Source organism: Zalophus californianus, chromosome 8 (assembly GCF_009762305.2).
Source record: "Zalophus californianus isolate mZalCal1 chromosome 8, mZalCal1.pri.v2, whole genome shotgun sequence".
In the NCBI taxonomy this organism is placed as follows: domain Eukaryota; kingdom Metazoa; phylum Chordata; class Mammalia; order Carnivora; family Otariidae; genus Zalophus; species Zalophus californianus.
This window is the reverse complement of record NC_045602.1, coordinates 140377231-140400175: the sequence shown is the minus strand read 5'-3', so window position 1 is coordinate 140400175 and position 22945 is coordinate 140377231. Positions and strand designations below refer to the sequence as shown.

Here is a 22945-nt window from a genome sequence, read left to right as displayed (position 1 = left end):
GGGGAGGGGGTCCTTCCTTCAGAGAGGGTGCGGGGGCAGCTGCGCGGAGGAGGCTGCGGTGGAATCCGGCGGGCCCGAGAAGAAAGGGAGCCCCCGGGGAGGGGGCCGGCCCCAGCCCGCCCCGCCCCGCCCGCCCCGCCGCCTATTGGCCCCGCGCCGCTATATCTGGGCGCCCACCCGGCTCGAGGCCACCGCCGTCTCCGCCGCCGTCCGCCCTAACCTCCGCGCCCGACCCCGAGGTGCCTGCTATCCACCCTCCGCGCTCCCGCGCTCCGTTCCGACCAGGCCGCGCCCAGCTGGAATGCAGAGATCGCCGCCCGGCTACGGCGCACAGGACGACCCGCCAGCCCGCCGCGACTGTGCATGGGCCCCGGGACCCGGGGCCGCCGCTGAGCCGCGCGGCCTCCCCGCCGCCCCCGCTGCCCTCGCAGCGCCCGCCGCCCCCGCCTCGCCGCCCAGCCCGCAGCGCAGCCCGACGCGAAGCCCCGAGCCGGGGCGCTATGGCCTCAGCCCGGCCGGCCGCGGGGAGCGCCAGGCGGCCGACGAGTCGCGCATCCGGCGGCCCATGAATGCCTTCATGGTGTGGGCGAAGGACGAGCGCAAGCGGCTGGCGCAGCAGAACCCGGACCTCCACAACGCGGTGCTCAGCAAGATGCTGGGTGAGGGGCACGGGCGGGCGGGGAAGGGTGAGCTGAGCGGTCGGGGGAGGAGGGACCTAGCGCAGGGGTGGGCCAGGGCGGGCGGGGGCCGCGCCCCACCCTCGCGGCGCGCCCAGGGCACACGCAGGGCCCGGCAGGCCGCCGGCCCGACGGCAGCCCACTGACCCGCGCGCACCGCCCTGCAGGCAAGGCGTGGAAGGAGCTGAGCACGGCGGAGAAGCGGCCCTTCGTGGAGGAGGCGGAACGGCTGCGAGTGCAGCACCTGCGAGACCACCCCAACTACAAGTACCGGCCGCGCCGCAAGAAGCAGGCGCGCAAGGCCCGGCGGCTGGAGCCCGGCCTCCTGCTCCCGGGCCTGGCGCCCCCGCCGCCGCCACCCGAGCCCTTCTCCGCGGCGCCTGGTCCGGCGCGTGCCTTCCGCGAGCTGCCCCCGCTGGGCGCCGAGTTCGACGGCCTGGGGCTGCCCACGCCCGAGCGCTCGCCGCTGGACGGCCTGGAGCCCGGCGAGGCCGCCTTCTTCCCGCCACCCGCGGTGCCCGAGGACTGCGCGCTGCGAGCCTTCCGCGCGCCCTACGCCCCCTCCGAGTTGCCCCGGGACCCCGGTGGCTGCTACGGTGCGCCCTTGGCCGAGGCGCTCAGGACCGCGCCCGCTACCGCCGCGCCGCTCTCCGGCCTCTACTATGGCGCCCTGGGCGCGCCCGGACCGGGCCCGTACCCCGGCCCGCTGTCGCCACCGCCCGAGGCCCCCCCGCCCGAGGGCGCCGAGACGCTGGGGCCCGCCGCCGACCTGTGGGCCGACGTGGACCTCACCGAGTTCGACCAGTACCTCAACTGCAGCCGGACTCGGCCCGACGCCGCGGGGCTCCCGTACCACGTGGCGCTGGCCAAGCTGGGCCCGCGCGCCATGTCCTGCCCGGAGGAGAGCAGCCTGATAGCCGCGCTGTCCGACGCCAGCAGCGCGGTCTACTACAGCGCGTGCATCTCCGGCTAGGCGGCCGGCGGGGCCCGGGGCTTGCTCCCGCAGCTAAGCGCAACTGGATTGCTGTGCACTCCTGCTCTGTCTCTCTCCCGCAGGCAGGCCTAGGTCTCCCTGCAAGGGCGGTTCCCACGTGTGCTGGGGCTTTTCCAGGAAGCCCAGGCCTAGGGCCTGTTGGCTGGCCCCGCCAGGGTTAAGTTTTTGAAGCGTCTAATTCTTTTCTTGCAGTGTATTTTCTAGAACCAGGCTGTATTTTTTACTTTGCCTTTTTTTATATACATAATACAACGTATTTAATTTTTAATTAAACTTTTTCTTCCAAGGGGTTTCAGTGACCAAAAGCACCAATGTAGCAAGGCTTTTTAAATATGAAGACTACCACTGTTTGTTTGCTTTAAAGGAGAAGCAGGAGCTGGGTCGCCCCTGGGCCAGGCGAGGCCACAATAAAGTGACTCGCTCTTTCCTCTGAACACCCGAGTCTGTGGTCGTTGGGGGAAGGGGGACCGGTACACCAATGACCCTGGACGTGCCTTTCCCCCAGAGAGCCCCCTCCTCCCCGCTTGGGCCCCGAAGCACCCACTTCTCCATCCTTCCAGGCTACGCAGCAGAGTTGGGGGGAGGCATGAGGTGTGGGCGCTCCCCACCCTCCCAGCCTTCCATTCCCCTCCTGTCCCAACCCCCATTTTAACTGAAGCCTAATAGGGATCAGCAATCCCCCCACCCCCCCACCCAGGATTCCTCATCCTCATCTCCTTTTTAAAAATTTCTTCTAAATGAATAAATACATACATAAAATAAAAAATAAATACATAACTAAAACCTCCTTCAAGCCCAGGGACTACGGCTCAGGGCTGTCCTCCTCTCCAAAGGAGGGTGGCAAAGGTTGACACCTCTAACAGACATGGCACCCTGGTGCCCCGTCTGTCATTTTTAAACCAGAGTCCCCAGAAGGGGCAGTACCGTGACAGCAATGCTCTTCCCACAATGACCTGTCCAGGCTCTGCCCAGTGACAGAAGGTCAATGACCTGAGCAGGGAGGCTCAGGACTCTTCACGCTAGCCCTTCCCCACTTGCAGCAGCCCATATTCCTTGGTCCCCTGCCCCCCACTGGGGAGCTGATCTCTGACACCCTGATGTGGAAAAGGCTCTCACAGCTCAGTGTCCCGTGTTTGCGTGAGGCGCGTGGTTCTGCAGGGGCTGTCTGTGCTCCATGAGAGCAGGTGAGCCAGCACATCCAGGCGTGTGTGCACGGGGGCTCCGAGCGTGGGTGTGATGCTGCGACCATGTGACCATGGGAGCACCCATGAGGGTGACCGCGTGACACTCCGTGTCTGCGTGCACACAGTTGTCCTGTGAGTCTGCGGCTGGATGTGCGTGTGTCCACCCAGCGGTTGGAGGGCAGGGGGGCGGTGAACAGGCTGTGGGGCTGTTTTTCCAGGTATCCTGCCTCTCAGAGGCAGTGACGTCACCTCTGTGTTGACTGGCAGGAGCTCCACACGGCGGCCGGCAGAGTGGGGTGGTGTCCCTGCGCCCCCTAACCCCGCCCCATCAGCAGCCAGGTCCAGAAAACCCAAAGACAGAGACATAAAAGAGCAGAAACAGACAATCTGAAGAGGGCAGGAGATGAACCCCCCACTCGTGAGTGGGTGGTGGGGGCACAGAAAGAGCCACAGGACCCCAAGGACACCGTCTGCTCCTTCCGAGTGTGCGTGACAAGTATGGTGCACGGCAGGGACACCAGGGCACAAAGGGGAAAGGGTGGTCCGCTCCAGCCACATCTGTCATGGGCTTGGGGGGTGGTGCTCTGAGGCCCCGGAGCCTGAGTCCTGGGCTCATGCATGGAGAGAAATGCGCATGACCCTTGAGTGTACTTCACCAGCTCTCATGGCCCAAGCCCTGCTCTGCTCTGGGCCTGTCCCCTAGAGCCCTGGGTCAGCTGGACCAGAGTGTGCCCCACTGTGGGGACCCATAGCAGCCTGAGTCCAGGAGCCTCTGACCCAGGTGTGGACCCTCCCCTCCCCTCACTCCACCCACTGGCCTGGCAGGCAGGAGGCAGAGCCCGCCCAGCTTGTCCCGTTGCTCACAGCCATGCGAACAGTCCCACTAAGGACCTCCCTGCCTGGGCTGAGGCACTGTCCATTGTCCCCCCTGTCGTCCCACCGCAGAGACACCCATGGACACACAGGGAAAGTGCCAGACAAGCAGACATGGCCAGCTGTCTCTCCTGTTTTCTGGCACAGGCTGGAGCAATAGTCTCCCATCCTCCGTTCTGGGCTCTTAACCCCACCCCCATCCCACCCAGAAGGTCCACCCTTCCAGGCCCCTCGGGGTCAGTAGGATGGGGAGCCACAAGGGTGCCTCCAGGGGACAGAACACACCATTGCCCCAGTAGGGAGAAGGCAGAGCAGCTTGATGCCTAGAAGCCCCTCCCACAATGGCGGGGCAGGAGGCCAGTGGGGGGCCCAATTTGGAGCAGTCCCCATCGCCAGGGGCTGGGGGAGTCCAGGCGCAGAATCAGAACATGGGAGGGCCTCCCACAGAGAGCAGCTGTTTCCAATAGCAGCTCCTCAGCAGTGGTGGGCCAGCACAGCAGGGTGGGTAGGGGTCTCCTCAAAGGACCCCTGCCCAGCGCCCTGCCTGGGGAGCTCTCCAAGGGACCTGGCTTTACCCAGGCTGGACAGAGCTGCTGTCCTGGGCGGAACCACAGCCCCGGGGCCTGGGAGGCTCCAGCCCTGGGTCAGGTTTCCCACTGCTCCCCCTCCTGGCTCCACCCACCTGCCTCCAGGAGGGTCAGAGAAGGGAAGTCCCCACCCCCAGCTCCCGCTGAGTCAGGCTGGCCAGGAACAGACCCTGGGGCCTAGTGCCTGGCAGGAAGTTCTAGCAGCCCTGCCTGGCACAGGCCACAGCTCCCACGCCCAGGACCCAGCCTGGACCTGGAAGGACCTGGGCCCAGGTGTCGAACCCTCCCCAGCAAACGGCCCAGAGGAGGAGGTCAGGGAGGCTGGGAGCAGGTTAGGTGCACCCTCTCCTGAGCAGACATGCTCATCCCCTGAGACACATTTAAGGACACCACACACACCACCAGCCACACAGCCTACCAGGGGTTACGTCAGGGCCAAGGCTGTGCTTATTTGCCCAATCCCAACAAGGCCATGCTGGGCAGGCAAGGATGGACTTAAATCACCCTCGTCTCAACTGGACAAGCACTCCAGACAATCCCACCACGTAGCCCACATTCTACAGAAACTACATAGGATTTTGGCAGAGAAGTTGGTGGTTTTAGTGCATGGAGAGAAACGTGCAGGGCTGTGCAGCCTCCACGCCTCTCATTCCAATGTTTTCCCAATTCCTCAACAAGAAGCCCTCACTTGTGAGCGGTGACTCCCCAGCCCTTTCTGACCCCAGCCCCCTTCCCTGTGGTTTGCCTATTCTGGACATTTCACAGAAATGAAATCATACAATACGTGAATTTTGAGTGTGGCTTTGTTCACAGAGAGTAATGTTTTCAAGGTTCATCCATGTGGTCGTGTCCTTCATTCCTTTGTAAGGCTGAATAATATTCCACTGTGTGACTAGACCACACCAAACGATGTGCGCTTAGATTGTTACCGTTTTGCGATTGTGAATAATGCTGCAGTGAACGTTTGTGTACAAAGGTTTTGTGTGGACATGTGTTTTCATTAAAACCGCACACATTTATATCTCTAATGACAGAGTCTGAGCAGGTAGGTTAAGTACATTAGAACAGCTGCTCCCAGAAGGGGAGTCCAGAGCAGCTGACCTGCAAACCCAACAGCCAAGCCCAAGGCTCAGTCCTCCACCCAGCCTACCCCACTCCTGCCCCAGGCTGGGGAGGGGCCCCATGGACCAGGCTCCAGTCCACAGAGGGTCTTGGCCAGGTGTGTGGGAATCCCTGGCCCAGGACTGGGGAGAGAGCGGTGGGAATGCCAAGGCTCTTCCTCATTGTGTCCGCAAGTCCGCTGGGGCTCCCTCCCCACCTCTAGCCCTGCGAGGAAGCCAGGCAGGATGCCTGTGGGCCAGCTCAGCACGGTGGGAGCTCCCTGACCTCCACATGTCTCCTGTGACCCCACTTTGTCCCCCACGACCCCGTCCCCAACCCTCATCACCCAAACCTGTGCCCCAGGACCCCGCCCCGTATCCCACGCTCCTGCCAGCCTGCGCGCCCGCCCGAGAAAACAGGAAGGGGTGCGCGGCGGCGGCGCTGTGAGGAGGTGCAGGAAGTGGCCGCCGGTGCGGAGCTTATCTTGGGCCACAGCCGGGAACCCCTGGCCTCACGCCCCGCACAGGCCCGGTGGACCGGAGGACAGGGCCTGCTCACCTGGCGAGGAGCCCCGGCCACCTCCCCCCAAGCGACGGTGGTCACAGGCGGGCTACGGAGGCCACAAGGCCAGTGACAGGCCTTCACAGAGCCAGGCTATGCAGCTGCACAGATGTGAGCAGAGGTCCCATGGAGACGCAGCTCAGGGGCGCCTGGCGGGCTCAGTGGGAAGAGCCTGCGACTCTTGATCTTGGGGTCGTGAGTTCAAGCCCCACGCTGGATGTAGAGATTACTAAAAAAAATAAACTTAAAAAAAAAAAAACAAAACCCACAGCCCAGAGGTGACTCAGGGGCCAGTGTCCAATCCCAGGCTGGCCCACCTCCCCCACAACACACTCCCCTTCCCAGGTCCTGACCTTCCCATTTCCCCCAAAACAAGGACTCACTTCCCCCAGCAAGTGTGAATCCCTGCTGGTTCTTCAGGAGGAAGGCTGGGGAGGTGGGGGTTCATTGGGGTTGGGGGGGATGATGGTTGTTGTTTGCTTCTGTGTTTACAAAGCTGGGTCTTTTCCTAGGGAGGGGACAGGATGGGGACTGTCCCTGGGAGCCCCCCAGGGTCCTGCAGGCCACTGGCAGGGACAATGGGCTGCAGCACCTGGCATACACCCCCCACCCCCGAGTATTTGCTTTGTTTCCTGGTGTGGGGGACCTTGTTTGTTCCCACATCAGCCACAGATGGCGCAGGCCGCCTCCTTGCACACCTGCAGACCAGGGGACCCCACACGCAGATTCACATGCAAGGGCCAAGTGCCAGGCAAGGCCAGCACACCCTTCAGGTCTGGGTGCAGGTGCTTCCTCCCGGCCTGAGTGTGGCCCCATGCCTTCTCGGCGCCCAGAGCCAGATGCAGGGCCTGGCTAACTCACATCCTGTCCCACAGCTATGGCTCCATGAACATGGGAGCCGCATCTGTCCAGAGTCTGGGCAGACACTCATCTTTCCCACCACCTCCCCTTGCTCGGTCAGGCTGCACTGGTGGACCATAAGGGAGGGGACATGGAGGGAGGTGCTGGGCAGGGCAGAGGCCGTCCGCCACCCTCAGAGGGGGCAGCACACTGGGCTGGCACGGACCCCACCCCATGTGGTCTTTGGCAGCCTGCAAAGAGGCAGAGGTAGGAAGTGGGGGTGGGGGGAGAGGAGCATGTGGGCGGGGGTGGGGAACACACAAGTGGCAAAGTCGGAATTAACTTTTTGGTTTTCAAATCCAGAGACTAGTTTGCCAGTCGCCCGTGTTCCAGATGTTCTTTCAAAGGCTCCCAGTCTGGGGAGGCTGTGGGACCAGGCTACCCTTCAAAGTCTGCCTGGCCCCCCTCCTTTTGGCGCTGCACATGGGGGGTCTGGCTCCCTGGCTTCAGGAAGTTGCACAACCCCGGCCCGTGCCCTGCGGCCCCATCTACCACCCTGGCACGGCCCCCCCTTCTGGGACCCAGCCCCCACCTCCCTGGAAGCAGCTGAGAAGGCACATGTACGGGACAGGGACACGATGCCACGCGGCACAGGCCCCGACCCATGCCCCCGGCCTCAGCAAGGAGGGACACGTGGCACAGGCCCACAGCTCTGTCCTGGTTGTGTCCCTCGTCTCTGTTGGTTCTGGTCAGACCCAGCCAGCGGCTCCTGAGCAGCCTGTGCTGTGGGGAAAAAGCCACAAAGGGGGTCTGGGTGCCGAACCTGCAAGCGAACACGGTGGGGTCTGAGTGGGGCACCCCCCAGCTTTCCCTCTGCTCTCTGTCTTGGCAGGTCACTGTGGCTCTATTCCCGCCCCCAGGCCTGGTCTGGTTGGGATAGCCACACCCTGGACAAGTGAACTTTGTCCCAGGAGCCAGAAGCCCAACTTGCCACCATCCTGTGTGAGCAATGACGTGGCCGTGGTGGGATGGTGGCCCCAGGAGAGTGAGGTCCACCTCCCAGAGCCTGTGGGTGGGAGCTTATTTAGAAAAAAAATGGTCTTGGCAGGTGTGACTCAGGATCTTGAAGTGAGGAGGTCATCCTGGATCACCCACGTGGCCCTTAGCCCAGTGGCAAAGACCCTCACAAGAAGGAGAAGGCCACGTGAAGGGAAGAGCCTGCAGCAGCTGCCGGAAGCCAGGATGGATTTGCCCCAGCAGGGAACACAGCCCAATGACACCTTGATTTCCAACCCATGACAATGATTTTGGATTTCTAGCCTCCAGAACCGTGAGGGAAGAAGTTTCTACTGTGTTAAGACACACCATTTGTGATGATTTGTCACAAGAGCCCCAGGAAACTGATACAGTGTGAGATATGGGGACAAGGGCCCAGGTCTCCACACCCATAACGCTGGCCTATCATCAGGGGGGTTGGCAAGACATGCGGGGCTTCTGCCCAGCATGGACGCCACTCACTAGGGCAGAAAGTGGATGGGGAGGGGTGGCTCACGCTGAGAACAAGTCGGGAGCAAGCCTGGGGGCACTGGGTTCTGCCGGCTCAGGCCACAGGCCTCCAGTCCCTGCCCCGAGGTGTTCAATTTGCCAGGACAGACCAGAGTTAGACTTCAGGAGGGCTGCCTGAAAGAGGGAGGCTCTGCCAGGCAGGGGGCTGGGCTAGATCTAGGACACACACACCTGGGTGCACATACTCACGGGCAGCCCCTCGGCACACCTGTGCATGCACGCTCACACACGTACACATGCCTGCGGGTGGGCTCTGGCAGGAGCCTCCAGGGGAGAACAGTGGGGTCAGGGTGCCCATTCATGTGGTCATGGTCTAGGACTCAGGGATTGCATCCCCAAAACTCTGAGGCCTCTGCTCCCCGTCCCACCGCCCCCACCCCAAGCTGCTCTTCATTTGAACTGTCCTCAGGCATCCGTGGATGGAGGGGCTGCACTCTTGCCCACCTACCTCTCCCCAGGACAGCCCGACTGCGCTCAGCAGCAGAAAGGGGGTGCTGCGGGTGGGCAGCAGGCCTGACAGCCCAGGAGGCTGTGCTCAGGGGCCATTAGGAGAGGAGTGCTGTCCCCATGGGCTCTGGGCCGGGGCAGATCTACGTGTAAGGAGCCCTTGGGGAAACAGGAGCAGGGTGGGGGCCTCCAGAGAGAGCCTGTCCCCGCCCTGTCCCTGAACCCACACCCCTGGACCCTCTTACTGACCTTCAGCCCTCAACCCAGTGACCCCACACCTTATGCTCCAACCAAATTGGATCTGCCCCCCACCCCCCGCCCCATGCAGGCAAGGGCCCAGGCTGGGGAGCCAGCGACAGGAACTGCACCACACACGTCTGCTCCTCTATCAGCCCTCTCCAGGTCCCACACAAGGACGCATCCAGGCACTCGGGCCAGGACCCTGGCATTGCCTGGTCACTCCTCACCCCTCCAGGTCCAGCCCACCTCCTACAGCCTCACCTCCACCACACAGCCCCAGCCCCCACATACCATCTCCATGCAAGGTATGGGGATCTTTCCTGATCCGGACTCCAGGAACCGTCCTCAGCTTAGACCCTCCACGCCCATGCCACCTCCTCAGCCTGAGCTGAGCTTCCTTCCATGTCCTTTAGCCCCAGCTGTAGCCCCCACACTGGCCCACTCCATACCGTGGCACATGCACGGAGCATGTGCTGCAGAAACTGGAGCCATGGAATGCTCCACGGGGCATGCAGTAGCTGCACTGTGGGCATCCCCCTCATGCGCACGACGAGGCCCCCAGGGCAGCCACACACTGCGGCAGCAGGCGACTGAGTGCACACTGAGGTCTGGGAAGCTTGGTTCCCCATCCTGGGCACGGGGCGCACGTGGGGTGGAAGCTTGGTTCCCCATCCTGGGCACGGGGCGCACGTGGGGTGGAAGCTTGGTTCCCCATCCTGGGCACGGGGCGCACGTGGGGTGGAAGCTTGGTTCCCCACCCTGGGCACGGGGCGCACGTGGGGTGGAACCATGCTCAGGGCCCGGGTCTTATCTCAGTTTTTACACTTCCCGGCTGTGTGATTTGGGACCAGGGATAACCTCCCAGTGCCTCGGTCTCATCAGGGACAGTAGTTCCTGTCACACAGACTAAATGTGTTAGCACATGTACAGCGGGGCGCTAGGTCAGGGTCACCTTCTCTAGTTCTTCACTTTGTGCTGGTGCTGACTGCCCCACCAGGAAGGCCCTTCTGCATCCCCGGCTTGTCTCTGTTCTGCCAGGGCCTGCTCTGCTGCCTCCTCGGTCCATCTGCTTGGCAGAGAGGAGTGTGATGGGTGTTGAGTCCACCAGGCATCCTCCTTGGCTAGGGGCTCTATTTGCCCCACTGTCCCTCCTGCATCAGCTGTGATTGGGGAGGGGGCCATGGACACCCAGGTCTATGCAGCTGTGGGCTGGGGAGTCCAGGGTCAGCCCCGCACCCTGCCAACAAACATAGCGTCCTAGAGCACGAGACAGTGGATCCCTGACCAGCCTGTCCGGGTCCACAGATGGGGCAGTGGCCACCCCTCCCAGGGCCACAGGAAATGGCCTGGCCCCACTTGCAGCCAGGGCCAGCGACTCTGGCTTCCCTTCAGGCCCGTTTCCTTTATCCGGTTGTTTTGCTCTGAATTCACAAAGCTCAGCCTTCCCTTCCCCTCCATGTCCACCCCTTCCCCCATTCCAGAGTGGAGCAGGACGGATACCGGATATTTCAGGGCCCGCTAGAGCCCCCACCCCCCACCCCGCCCTCAGCCTGGAGCTGCCCACTGACAAGGGGAGTCCCATCCAGGGTCCCGAGCCGCCCCCTGCTGCCCAAGGCTGGGAGCGCAGCGCCCTCGTCCTCGTCCAGGTGTGGCGGGTAAGGCTGGCTCCCCGAGCAGGTGCCGTGTCGCCCCCCGGCGCCCGCTCCCCGCCGAGGCGCAGATCCGGGGGCGGCCGGCCTCGCGGCCAGCAGGCGAAGGGAAGAAGACCAGACCGCAGCACCAGCAGTTTATTGAGTCCTGGCTTGGCGCCCGGAGCATCACCTCCAGGTCTAGGGCCCTCCGAGGAGCGCGGGCTCCGACAAGGGAGGGGCCGGGACCCAGCGGTGAGCCAAGAGGGAGAGAACGCGGTCGTCACCTAACGAAGCTCGTTCCCAGGCTCCGCGGCCCCGCCGGCTGTTCTCGGGCCCGCGCAGGAAGCGCGCTAGGCGCCCTCCGTGGCCGCCGCGCGCAGCGCGAAGAGCTTCTCCCAGCAGGTGGCGACGGCGTCCAGGGCGCGCAGTAGGAGCCTCCTCCGGCTGCCGCGACGCCGGGGAGGGCGCCTCTCGGGCCACCGGCTCCGCTGTTGGGAACGGGACGGTCAGCGAGTGCCCACGGTCCCTACCCCCACAAGCTTGCGTCGAACCCCTGCAGCTCCCAGATGGCGACACCGCGGGGCTACGGGAGGCTCAGTGGGGGGTGGGGGGGAACCTGTGGGAGGGGAGGGAGCTGGGTCCGGCCCCGCACACCTGGCGCAGCATCCAGCAGTGGCGCCGCATCACCGCCTCGGTGCGCAAGGCTACGGTCCACGCTGCTTTCTCCAGTGCCCCGCGGCGGCCCCGGGCCACCACCCTGCGCAGGGTCCGACCCAGGGACGCAATGGACAGTAGGATACTGTGCTCCTGGGGAAGGAAGGGAGGAAATTGGAGGCTGGGGGAAGAGCCCTATGAGGAGGCCCCGAGAGGGGACCAGAGGGCACGGGTGGGGGCGTCTCCTCCATACCTTCTGGGCACTGCAGGAAGCTCCCACCCGACCCCGCCATCCAGGGGCTGCAGGTCCAGTCAGGTTTTTCTGAATGAAATGGAGGTGTTGGGAGCCTGGCCCAGTCCATTGTGCCCCTGGCCCACCCTGCCTCACAGCGGCCTGCAGGTCCTCAAAGATGACCGCTCGGTAGTGGTGGAGCACGTCAGGGACGCTGCAGGTGCGGAGCCCTGCCTGGCCAGGGGCCATCCCCAGCAGAGCCAGCAGGAGCGCCCAGAGTGCAGGCTTGGGAGGCACCTGGAAGGGACACTGCGTCAGGATGGGGTGCTCAGGCCTGGGGAAGGGGCCTCCCCTATAGCAAGCCCTCAGGCAGTTTGCTTTGGACAGCCCCCCAGACAACCACCAGGGAATCTCTGAGCTGGTATAAAATGGAGAGGTCACGGTGCCGTTCATGATCTAGGCATGGACCGAGCAGAGGAAGGATAGACAGCAGGCCTGCAAACCAGACAGCTCAACACTCGAGGCAGAGATCCGTGGGGTGAATGATATGGGGTGGGGGGAGTGGCTGGGAAGGCAGGCCCACTGAGCCCTGAAGGGCCAGGAAGGAGACAGGGCACTCCAGCGGCAGCAGCACCGGGCCAAGAGTCCAGAAGACTGTGGGGCAGGGCTGACCTCGGTCTAGGGGTACGGCCTCTCCCCTGGCCGTGCCCTACCTCATCCCCACACTTCCCTGACACAACCCCCACCAGAGCCAGGCTCTCTTCCTGAGGAGCACCCTCTGCTCCCCAGAACACTGCTCACTTCTGGGTCCCCACAGCAGGGGCAGAACTGACCTGCTCCCACTCATCAATGGATCTGCCACCAGCAGCTCTCACAGCCATGGGAAATGGGGTACCCCTGCACCTCCAGCCCCCCCTCAGCCTCCAGTGAGGCCCTCCCTCACTCCCGCCAGGACAGGGATGAGGGCTCAGAGCTCAAGGCCACACCCCTTTGGGAGGGGAAGGCTTGGGGAAACCCCCAGGGACAAGGGAGGAAGGGGCCACTTGGTGCCCCACCGGACAGTCCTTCTACAGGCCTCCCCCTCCAGAAGGGACTGGCTTGGGGAGAAGCCCACCCCCACCGAGAAGCCCCAACATCAAAGAGAGAGAGCAGCTAGTTCCCAGACCCTGGGCCACACACCCACCCTCAGGCACCCCGGCTGGAGTCAAACAGCGACTGGAAAATTAATCATGTGAAGCCAGCGAGACGCAGGACTCGACTCCGCTTCCCAGCCCCAGGAGGGGAGCCTGACCGAGCAGCACCCCAACCAGCACAGAGACCTGGGGTGCAGCACTGGCAGGAGGAGCAGATGCCATTTGCTGTAGCCCCTCCTCAAACCTGCCCCCAGGCATGCCCGGCAGGTCAGAGGTCACAGCCAGAGCAGGAGCTGTGGGTGCTGGAGAGAGAGCCCCATGGGGTAGGAGGGCTGCCCAGGTGCTCCTCGGAAGGCCTGCCCATCTCCCAGCCCAGTCGGGGCAGCCCTGGCACCAGGACGGCCCAGCAGACCCCCTTCCCCCTCCCCCCACTGCCGGGAAGAACAGACAAGAGCACCAGGGCCAGGCCAAGGTGACGGGAACCGAGGGGGATTTCCCAGTAGGGCACGGAAGGTCATGCAGCCTCCCCTGGGATATGCTCACTCCCAGACCCTCTGCGGCCGTGGGTGAGCCCCTTCCCCAATGGCCCAATGCCACTCACCATGGGCCTCTCAGGGCAAGGCCCTCCCTCACTCCCGCCAGTGGGCCTTGCACATGATCCTGGGTCCCCAGGTAGGGAGGGAGTGTGGCTGCCACTCCAGGTCCTCCTGCTCCAAGCCTGGCCAACAGGGCTTCCCAGGACAGGCTGCAGCAGGGCAGGCTGGCGGCAGGCAGACAAGGCTTTTGAAGTTGGCTCCTCTGAGCAAAGGAGGGAGGGAGCAGGAGGGAGGCCCCAGGATCCCAGCCCTAACCCTCCCTCTCCCCACCTCCTATCCAATTGCTTCTTCAATTAACCTGACCCTGGAGCCCAGCAGCTGCGGGCTCTCTTCCCATCCAGTGGGTCTCAGATTAAGCCATCAGCCCCAGGAAGATATGCACTGTTGAGGAGGAGGTGGGGTGTCCGGTGGGCAGGGCAGGATCCAGCTGGTGGCAGGGGGGTAGCCAGAAGAGGCCAGGGACCTGCCTGTCTGCACCCCTCCAGTGGTCAGTAGGTACTGCCCCTTCTGGGAACCTGGCTCCCAGGTGAGCTGGACCTAAGCCCTGCCACAGCCACCAGGCCCCGCACCCTGACGTCCGGGGGGGGGGGGGGGTCCTGCCCCAGCAGGTCCCAGGCGCGGGACTTCCCAGGCTCCTCCTGCCGCTCAGGCCTCCTGGGCTGAGGGGGTCTTCTGCTGGGGGAGGTCATGGCCACTTGCCCAAGCAGGCTCTCGGGGAGCTGGGCCACCACACCCCTGGTCTGGCAGTGCCCGGGGGGGTCACCCCCACAACCAGCACCTCAGAACAAGGGCAGCCTCCAGAAGCCAACTTGCCTTGAGCTGGAACCGAAGAAATGTCAGTGAAGAAAAGCTAAGGTTCATTTTTCCCAGAGAGGAAAGCAGTTTCCCCACCTTAGAGCAAATAACCCCACGCCAAGGAGAAGACATTCACACTAGATGATCCAGATGCTCCAGAACCTTCCAAGGGCTCCGCAGAAGGCCTCACCTGACTGTGGCCGAGTCACTGCTCCTGCAGGGGCCTTGGTTTCTATGTCTGTATAGGAACGGGCTGGTTTTCAAGCTCCTCAAAGCTTCAGGACTCCCTCTTCAGTGTAACAGGCAGGATCCCTCCCGTCTCCTCCGAGAGATCAACGGAGACTCCTCTAAGGCTCAGTGAAGACCCCGTGAGCCTCCTGGCACCACTTCTCAGGCCTAGCCCAACTCAGGGTGAGAAGCAGAGGAAGCATTTCCAGATCCACAGTCTGTGAGTGGGATCCAGGCCACACGGATGGTCTGCTGCCCGCTCTGGGCTGGCAGTGTCCTTGTGGCTCCCAGAATGTCAGAGGTGGACCTGGCAGGGCCTGCCCTCTCCAGGCAAAGCTGCCCGTGCCCTGGATGCTGCCGTGGAGGCAAGCGCTCCCCAACCTGGGCTGCCTGGGGAGGGCCGAGCCGTGGGTCAGTGACTGAGCCCCACCACAGGCCCCCTCATCGGTGTCACGGGACACCCAGAGGCACCCAGGGGCCGCTCTGGAATCTTCTTGTACATGAACATGTGAGGACAGCGGCCAGCTTACTCTTCTCCACACCACATGGAATAAGTAGCATCTCCTCTCCCTGGCCCACGGCCTCCCGGCAACCCATGGCCTCTGGCCACATGCCTGCAGCTGAGGCCAACACAACCCTTCTAAGAGGATCCGCTGGTTTCCAGCCCGACACACATACAGAGGTCCACAGCCTAAGGAAGGACTTTGTCCTCACACAACGTCCACAGTGAAAATACGCTTCCCAGGTTATGCATTTGTCAATCCAGGGATGAGGGCAGTTACAAGTGCTTTAGAACAAAACTGATTATAAATTAGCAAAAATAAATTCACGTGCAAATGTGAGAAAATCTCTTCCAGTAACATTTCCCTTGAACACACGAACGCACACCCAAGGAGCCTCCCAGTGACCCCGTAGCAACACACTTTGGGAGGCACTCTAGGAAGCTGAGCCTGCTGTGTGCACTCCCCGGTGGGCAGACCTATGCAATGCCCCCCACCCAGAGGGTCACCAGGAGAGCCTATCCCAGCTGTTCCCAAAACAGGAGCTGCCCAGGTCCTCCTCACAGAGTCCCAAGGAGGCTTTCTCTGCGGGATACAGGCTGTCTGCAAGTGGCCCCCTTGAGAACCAGAACCCCGGTGAGCCCACCGGGACCACAAGCGAGTCTGCTCCTGGTGGGGCGAGGGCGCGGAGGAAACCAGCAGGGCACCACCCGGACACGCTACCTGGAAAACGTTTAATTAAAGAGCAAGATGGACAACTCAGGACCCCTTCCACCCCACCCCTCACTATCACGCACTCCTCCACGTGCTGTCCCGAGGACCGTGCCCCACAGGGACTGGACGTTCAGAAGGTGTTCTTGATGTGAGCAGCCACCAGCACGAGGATCTCCCCAATCTTCCTCTGCCAGTTGGCGATGTCCTTGGACACAGCACACCACAGCTCCCCGTGCCGGGGCTCGGCGTTCTCACAGCGCCTCCTCACCTCCTCCCGCTGCTCCTGAGCAGGCACCAGCGGGCATTTGAGTCAGGGCTCCTCCCAGGTGGCCCCTCCTGCTCACCCCACCACACTCACCACAGCCCCGGGCAGGCAGGGGGTAGAGTTGTCTTTCAGATGTATTCCTGAGACAGTCCCTCCTCCAGGGGGCAAGCCCCACTGCGCGGACCCTCCCAGGAGCTAGCTTCAGCACACAGATGCTGAGCCAAGTCAAGCCCCCACGTCTCTGCCTCAAACGAGTGCCCCGAGCCTGCCTTCTCTGAACAAGGAGTTGCCCAGATTCCACAGTTCCTGTGGGGATCCCAGGACAGCCTGGCCATCCCCAACCCCATGAGCACAATTCTAGCAATGTTTAGCACTGGCGGGGGGGGGAATGTGGGTGGTTGCTGCCCAGGCTCCCCCGCACGCCACCCCCAGGCTCGTGTGGAGCAGGACAGAACTCGCCGGGGCACAAGGCCAATCCTCAGGGCTTGAACCCCACCCCACCCCCATTTCTATAGTGATCCCACACCCCAGTCACCAGCCGCCGTATGCAACACCTCACCTCTGTGCCGTGCTGCAGCTCAAACTTGTAGAAGAAGGCCCAGGCGTCCCCCAAGTCCGAGTCGATCTTCACTGTGCGGTGGAACCACTCCCTGGCCTTGGTGATCTTCCGCTCACTCCAGAAGAGCCTGTCCAGAAGCATCGGTGCAGGGACCCAGAGTAAGTGGCCCCATCTCACGGTGCCTGAGGGGTGCTGGCCAGCACAAGCCACAGAGGCCTTGGGCGTGGCCCAGCCCTGGCCTCCTCTGGCTGCTGCTCACCCGTGCGAGAGGTGGACGGTGAGCCCAGCCCCTGCTGCGGCCAGCACAGAGTTTTCTCCTCTCCCTGGTGAGGCCCTGGGCTCCCAACAGGAGGGCCGAGGAATGGGGCCTGGCTCCCTGGGTGTCACTCCAGGTCACCAACCTGCAACTGTCCTTCAAGGGTCTAAACAGCTCTTTCTTAAAAAGTCCACATAGAGCAAGAACTTCAAACTCCATTAAGACTTTGATCAGAAAAAGTCAAGTTTCAACCTGCTCAACAGATACCTTCTAGATCATTCTGCCCACCCCTGGCAGCCTCCAGCAGAACCCAGCCAACACTGACAAGATAGGCCTCGGGTCAGTACCAGGAACTTGGACCCACAGCAGACACAGACACCCAAAACCCAGGCCCGGGCTAGAAGCCACAAGTGAGGACGGTCAGAAACCAAATGAAGGACCCATAAGCACCCTCCCCAACACACCGGTGAAGGCAGGAGGTGGGAAGGGCGGTGGGGTGACCCGCTGACAGCCCAGGGCTCCCCCGGCCCCGTAGCTACAGGCACCAAAGCAGCCCCCGCACAACGAACCCGCCATTCAGGGCAGCTGCTTGGGCTGGTCTCAGTTACAACAAGGAGTGATTTCATGCCCTGATAGCTTGATTGTTTTTTAAGCCTTGTGGTATTCTTAATTGCTTGGTGTTAGATAAACTATGACTTAAAGAGCACAAACCCAGATAGCAGGTACACAGAACACCAACCTGGGAACAGCAAAGAGTGACTTATTTACTTTAGCAAAGCCTTTTACGAGGTTTTATGGCCACCCTATCAGAGTGTCATACATAACAGTCATTCTGGGAGGCGGAAGCCCAGAGCAGGAGGGAGGGGGCCCCAGACGGGCCCAAGCTGGGCCTCAGGAGCCGGTGGGGAGCCTCGCAGCAGCTGGTGAGGGGGTGTCCTGCAGGACCTGAGAAGTGGGGCCAACGCCATCTGGGCATACCTTGTGGCGGGGGGGGGGGGGGGGGCGACTCCTGCTCAGCCAGCAAGAGCAGCACACGGGAGCTCCTGGGCCACACGTGCCGCCTCCCCAAGGTGAGGCCTGAGCAGCAGTCCCAGGAGCCCAGCCAAGGCTCTTCCTGATGACCCTCCACCTCAAACACACCGGTCCCCTCCCAGCCTCCTCTCAACACACCCAACCCCCATCCTGCTTTCAGGCCCTCCATGCAACGACCACAACGTCACTCAATCTTCCCAAGGCCCCGAGCTCCCTCCCACACCCCGCACACCACATGCCTCCCCAGAGAGCCCCTGACCCAGCCCCCGACACTCGAGCTGATGGTGTGAGGTCACTGGCTGACCTCCTCTTGCTCTTGGGATCATGCACCCTAAAGGAACGATGGTCTCCAGGACATACATCTCTGCACCCCCAGGCGGGCTGACTGGGCCTGACCGACAGACCCTGGATTGTCCCTGAGGTCACCAAGGTGAAAATGTCTGCTTTCTCACTTTCACACAAGAAAAACAACTTCCTTGCTTAGAGCCCTTTGCTTTGCTTACTACTTCAATTCTGTGTGGACCAACATCAGCAAGTTTCCTTCTTACAACCTAGGACACGTGTAGGTGTAGACTGAAAAGTGCCACAGACAGAGCACTCCCATCAGAAGGAGCCCAGGACGGAGGAAAGGAGGGCCAGGCCCACAGGAAGCTGCCTGTCTGTGGGTCAGGGACAGCCCAGGCCACTGGGGCAGCATAGGTCTGCATGGCCTCTGCCTGGAGATGTGCCTGCTTTGGGTCAAAGCAAAAGTGCTTTATCATGGAGCTTTGGTGGCCAAGGACCCTAAGAGATTCCATCAGGTCTCCAGGGTCAGCAACCCCACGAGGATGCCCCCACTCACTTGGCCACAGCCAGGAGGACATGGGGGTCATGCTCACACTTCTTCAGGGCATCGACGCTCTTGGTCTTCCTCTGGGGCCTTGCCTCAAGGAAGATGGCTTCAGACCACAGGACACCTGCAATTCAGACGTAAGAGCACAACTCAGACCCCACCTCTGCTTTCAGAAGTGGCCTGTCCATGTGCAGGCTACCCCGAGAGGGGCTTGCTAAGATTCTAACCCGGGGCGTCCTCTGACCATGGCTATGACCTCCCACATGTCTGCCCACAGGGCCTGCCTGCCACACAGCAGCCCTGATGGCACAGGCCGGACCATCACAGGTGGTGACTGGGTTGGAAGAACCCCAAACCTACAAGGTTCACTCCCACCAACTCTGTAATTCCACATCCAAGGATTTATTAGAACAAAACAATCAGAAATGCTAGTAAAGATTAAAATTGACCAACAGGGGAGTGGTATACTTCCGGCATACCCACACTGCTACATTCCATGAAGCCACTGAAAAATTTACTTTCTTGAAGATTTGATGATAATGGAAAATTCTCACAAAACTTTCAGCTCTAGGGGCACCTGGGTGGCTCAGATGGTGAAGCACCTGCCATCGGCTCAAGTCATGATCCTGGGGTGCTGGGACTGAGTCCCACATCGGGCTCCCTGCTCAGTGGGGAGCCTGCTTCTCCCTCTCCCTGCCGCTCTCCCTGTTTGTGCTCTCTCTCTCTTGCTCTGTCTCATATAAAAAAAATCTCAAAAAAACAAAACAAAGCTTTCAGCTTTACAAGGCACAACACTAAACACACTAGGACTTCCATTGTGTGTAGTAACACAAGCTGTAAGAATACAAATAAGCAAAAAGTAACAATTTCTCAGTAGTGGGCTTATGGGTGATTTTTTTTTTTTCCTGAGTAATCTCTACACCCACCGTGGGGCTTGAACTCACGACCCAGAGATCAAGAGTTGGATGCTCCACCGACTAAGCCAGCCAGGCGCCCCTATAGGTGATTTTTAATATCCTTTTTTTTTTTTTTAACTCCAAATATGTTCATGATACATGTATGTTTAGATGCAGGGTAAGAAAATGGAAATTAAGTTTCAGAAGAAAAAGTAATGGGGGCGCATCAGAACACGAAGTCAAACTCCCCACAACGAGACTGGAGACGTAACTCAAATGTCTGAAAGACCAAGCAGAGCTAAAATTCTCACAAACAAAACGCTTTCATAGCACGTTTGAACCCTGAGATCCACTCCCTCAGGAAGTGCCACTGCCTGCCGAGTCTGGGAAGCCAGGAAGCCGCTTACCGGAGTTGGGGCACTCCTGCAGCGCCTTGGCCATGAGCGTGTTGGCAATGTTCTTCAGCCCTGCACGGTACTCCAGCCTGACAGACTCCAACCTGAGGAATGGGGCCCACAGGGCAGGTCCAGCACCCATGCACAGAAGCCCAAGGACAAGCCTAGCTACAGTCCCAGAAGTTCCTGGGAAGCCCCCGTGGCTGGAGCTCCCTGCGCTGCCAAGCAGAGCCCATCCGCCAGAGAAGTGAGGAGGCCTGGGACCCTGACACCATGCAGGTGCGGGTAAACACGTGCAGGACGAGGTCCGGCTGGCATGCTGTCACCACTGGAACAATGAGCACCATGTCAGCAGCATCCAGGACCTGCCCATCTTTCTGAGGTCTCCTCTGGCAACCACCACACCCCAGCTCTGACACCATGAACCCTACACGGCACCTCTCCGCAAGCTGTTTCCTATGGACAGAACACCATCCTCACCTGACAACTTCGTGTTCATCCCTTAAAGCCTCGTCTAGATGTGACCTCTTCTGTGGGGTCTACCTTCTTGGCTTCATCCATCCCCGATCCCCCACTGTTAGCTCCTGGCTCCCCTGGGCACCTTCTACCAGAGCACAAATTAAGCTGCATCCAACTATCTACAGGCCCGTCTGAGTGTCCGGGCTGAACGCTCCCAAGGCAGGAACCGTGCTTCCTCATGGACAGCACCTGCCATGTTTCCCACGGAGCCTGAGCTGGAAACACTGCTGCACAAAGGACTCCTCGTGAACAACTGAGGGAGGACAGCCCGTCGGAGGGGTGAGCTGGGTCTGCCAGGACTCACCACAGGCCCGGGTTCTTTGGGTTCTTCAGGCGAGACTTCTCCAAAATGGCCCGAGCTCGGGTCAGCTGCCCAACCTTCTCCTCCAGCCGAGAAAGCAAAAGCCACAGAGGGGTGGAGTGGGGACATTTCTTCAACTGCAGCCAACAAAGACAAGAGAGCGCTCGGCTGGTGTCAGGGAGGGGTTGTGACAGCTGCGGCCAGCTCCTCAGGCCGGGAGAGTAGGGGATGCTTGCGTCCATAGAGACCTGCCCGTTTCACATCTGGGTGTGGAGATTTATGTGCATGGCCATGCCACACGTACGTGTGTGCCAACTACACGGCTGTGTGTGCCCGCGTGCGTATGGGGAGCATACACAGCAGCCCTTACATGAGGTGAGCTGTAACCACGCTTCACTGAGTGCAGTGCATAAGGCTCTGCAGAAGGAAAAGCACAGGTCTGAGTGAGGGGACCAGGGTCTGGCCCTGCTGGGGCCTAAGCAAGTCACTGACCCCTAGGCCTCCAATTCCCATACAAGGGGGGACAGATGGCACCCCAGGGCCAGGTGTTCCGTCTGCAAGGGGAAGCTCTGAGCTGCAGCCAAGGACACAGGCTCACCCCCTGGTTGTAGGCTTCCCGAGCCTTCTCCATCAGCTCCTCCTGCTCCTCAATCTGCCCCTTCATCATCCACAGCTTGGGGAAGTCCTCGTAGTGCTTCAGTGCCTCTTCACACAGCTCCTGGGCTGCTGCAATGTTCCCCAGCACCCACTCCAGCTTCACAGACTTCATGAACACCTGCGAGGCAGACACGCTGTCAGGCAGCCCCCGCCCCCACCCCCACCATCTGTCTGGACAGCATGACCACCTCTAGCACTGGGCCCAGCCAGGACAGGCACCTGCACCAGGAGGACACAGGCTTCACACCATAGCTCCCCTCAAATGTCATTTGCCCCACCATGTTTTACAGACTTTCGTAAGCTGTTTTGCATCCCCTGCAACAAGATGGGGGCCTAAATACACAAACACGTGTCAAAGTCAAGGATGAACCAACAAGCCTAGTGTACCGAGGCTTTAGTGGGCACCTCACAGCTTCCTGACGCCACAGGCCCTGGGGACCCCATGAGACCCAGGCAGCCTGCTCACCCGGGCAGTGGGTGCACTGCTCCGCGCCTTGGCCAGCAGCCGCCGGGCTCGCTCATATTCATTGTTCTCTGACTCCAGCTTCACAGCAGCCAACCAGATCTCCTCGCTGTTGGGGTTGGCCTGGAGGGAGAGAGCAACAGTGTCAGGAGGGGATCAGAACAAAGTGGCCAGGGCTAGGTTACACTTAATCAAAAGCAGCCAGCCTGGGCATGGGGCCGGGGCCCCCTCTGCTGCAGGACAGTGTGATCCAAGCACTTCCAGGGCTAACAGATTGACAAAGTCGGGTCCAGCCCAAGAATGCTGACCCGCCTGAAAACCAGCCAGCGCATTTTCTAGGCGCCCAGGCAACAACACCGGCAGTGGCAGAGCCATCTTCCCCAGGGCCCACTCTAAGCCCCAGGGACCTCTCAAAACGACCCGTGTGGATCTGCCACACCCAATCCTCTCCCAAGCCTGGTGACAAGGAAAACCAGCCATCTCAGTGTGTCCACGGGAGCAGGAAAGAAGGATGCCAAGGGCATCACCAATGGTGTGGAGGGCTCCCACGGGGTAGGACTGGGCCACATGCAACCCAGAATCCAGCAGACACAGGGGTGGTATCCTCACGGCCTCCTGAAAGCACAGCCACCCACTGGCCACACTTGCCTGGCTGCATCATAGACCTGGTAGGCATCCCCTGGGTGACTGTCAGGGAGAGGAGAGCCACCTGGAAGGGGGTGTTGGGGACAAGCAGCAATGTCCAGGCAGATGGCAGGAGACGCTGTGAGCCAGAGAGGAGCAGCATCCTCAACATGTGGCTGTCCTCCAACGGACAGCAGAAAGCCAAAGGCCAGATACAATCCCTCTCGCGGCATTTACTCAAGGAAGGACAGACTTTATTATTATGCTCGTCAGGGTTGCAACAGCAGACTGACATTTATGCTGCACTCAACAGTGTATAAAAACCTGTGGGGCACCTGGGTGGCCCAGTTAAGCATCTCCCTTTGGCTCAGGTCATGATCCCGGGGTCCTGGGATCAAGCCCCGAGGGAGGCCTGCTTCTCCCTCTCCCACTCCCCCTGCTTGTGTTCCCTCTCTTGTTGTGTCTCTCTCTGTCAAATAAAAAAAAACCCAAAAAACAACCTATGCTGTGAGCACTGAGTAACCCATCGAAGTGTTGAATCACTATGTCGCACACTTCCTGAGACGAACATAACACTGTACGTTAACTCTCCT

The 22945-nt window shown here is 61.1% G+C and overlaps 3 protein-coding genes across 3 annotated transcripts in view; 1 reads left to right on the top strand and 2 right to left on the bottom strand.

The window, feature by feature from the left end:
* The first annotated feature begins 207 nt into the window (after window positions 1-207).
* SOX18 (SRY-box transcription factor 18) lies at window positions 208-2408 on the top strand. Its single transcript, XM_027623224.1, has 2 exons — window positions 208-659; window positions 845-2408. Exons 1-2 carry the CDS (start codon window positions 302-304, stop codon window positions 1648-1650), a joined length of 1164 nt encoding a protein of 387 aa, XP_027479025.1. The 5' UTR covers window positions 208-301; the 3' UTR covers window positions 1651-2408.
* An 8465-nt stretch (window positions 2409-10873) lies between these two features.
* On the bottom strand, window positions 10874-15439 carry C8H20orf204 (chromosome 8 C20orf204 homolog). The gene is made up of 4 exons (XM_027623242.1): window positions 14302-15439; window positions 11609-11884; window positions 11356-11508; window positions 10874-11189 (listed from the first exon to the last, which is right to left on the bottom strand). The coding sequence occupies exons 2-4, from the start codon at window positions 11834-11836 to the stop codon at window positions 11052-11054; spliced, it is 519 nt and encodes a 172-aa protein (XP_027479043.1). The 5' UTR covers window positions 11837-11884; window positions 14302-15439; the 3' UTR covers window positions 10874-11051.
* A 119-nt stretch (window positions 15440-15558) lies between these two features.
* The window catches only part of PRPF6 (pre-mRNA processing factor 6), a 44624-nt gene continuing 37237 nt past the window's right edge, over window positions 15559-22945 (bottom strand). Inside the window, exons 15-21 of the mRNA XM_027623223.1 lie at window positions 21732-21851; window positions 21207-21383; window positions 20612-20745; window positions 19801-19892; window positions 18507-18621; window positions 16378-16504; window positions 15559-15836 (exon numbers count right to left, since the gene is read on the bottom strand). Of these exons, the coding sequence (XP_027479024.1) occupies window positions 15684-15836; window positions 16378-16504; window positions 18507-18621; window positions 19801-19892; window positions 20612-20745; window positions 21207-21383; window positions 21732-21851 (918 nt within the window). The 3' untranslated portion in view covers window positions 15559-15683. The remainder of the gene's footprint in view (window positions 15837-16377; window positions 16505-18506; window positions 18622-19800; window positions 19893-20611; window positions 20746-21206; window positions 21384-21731; window positions 21852-22945) is intronic.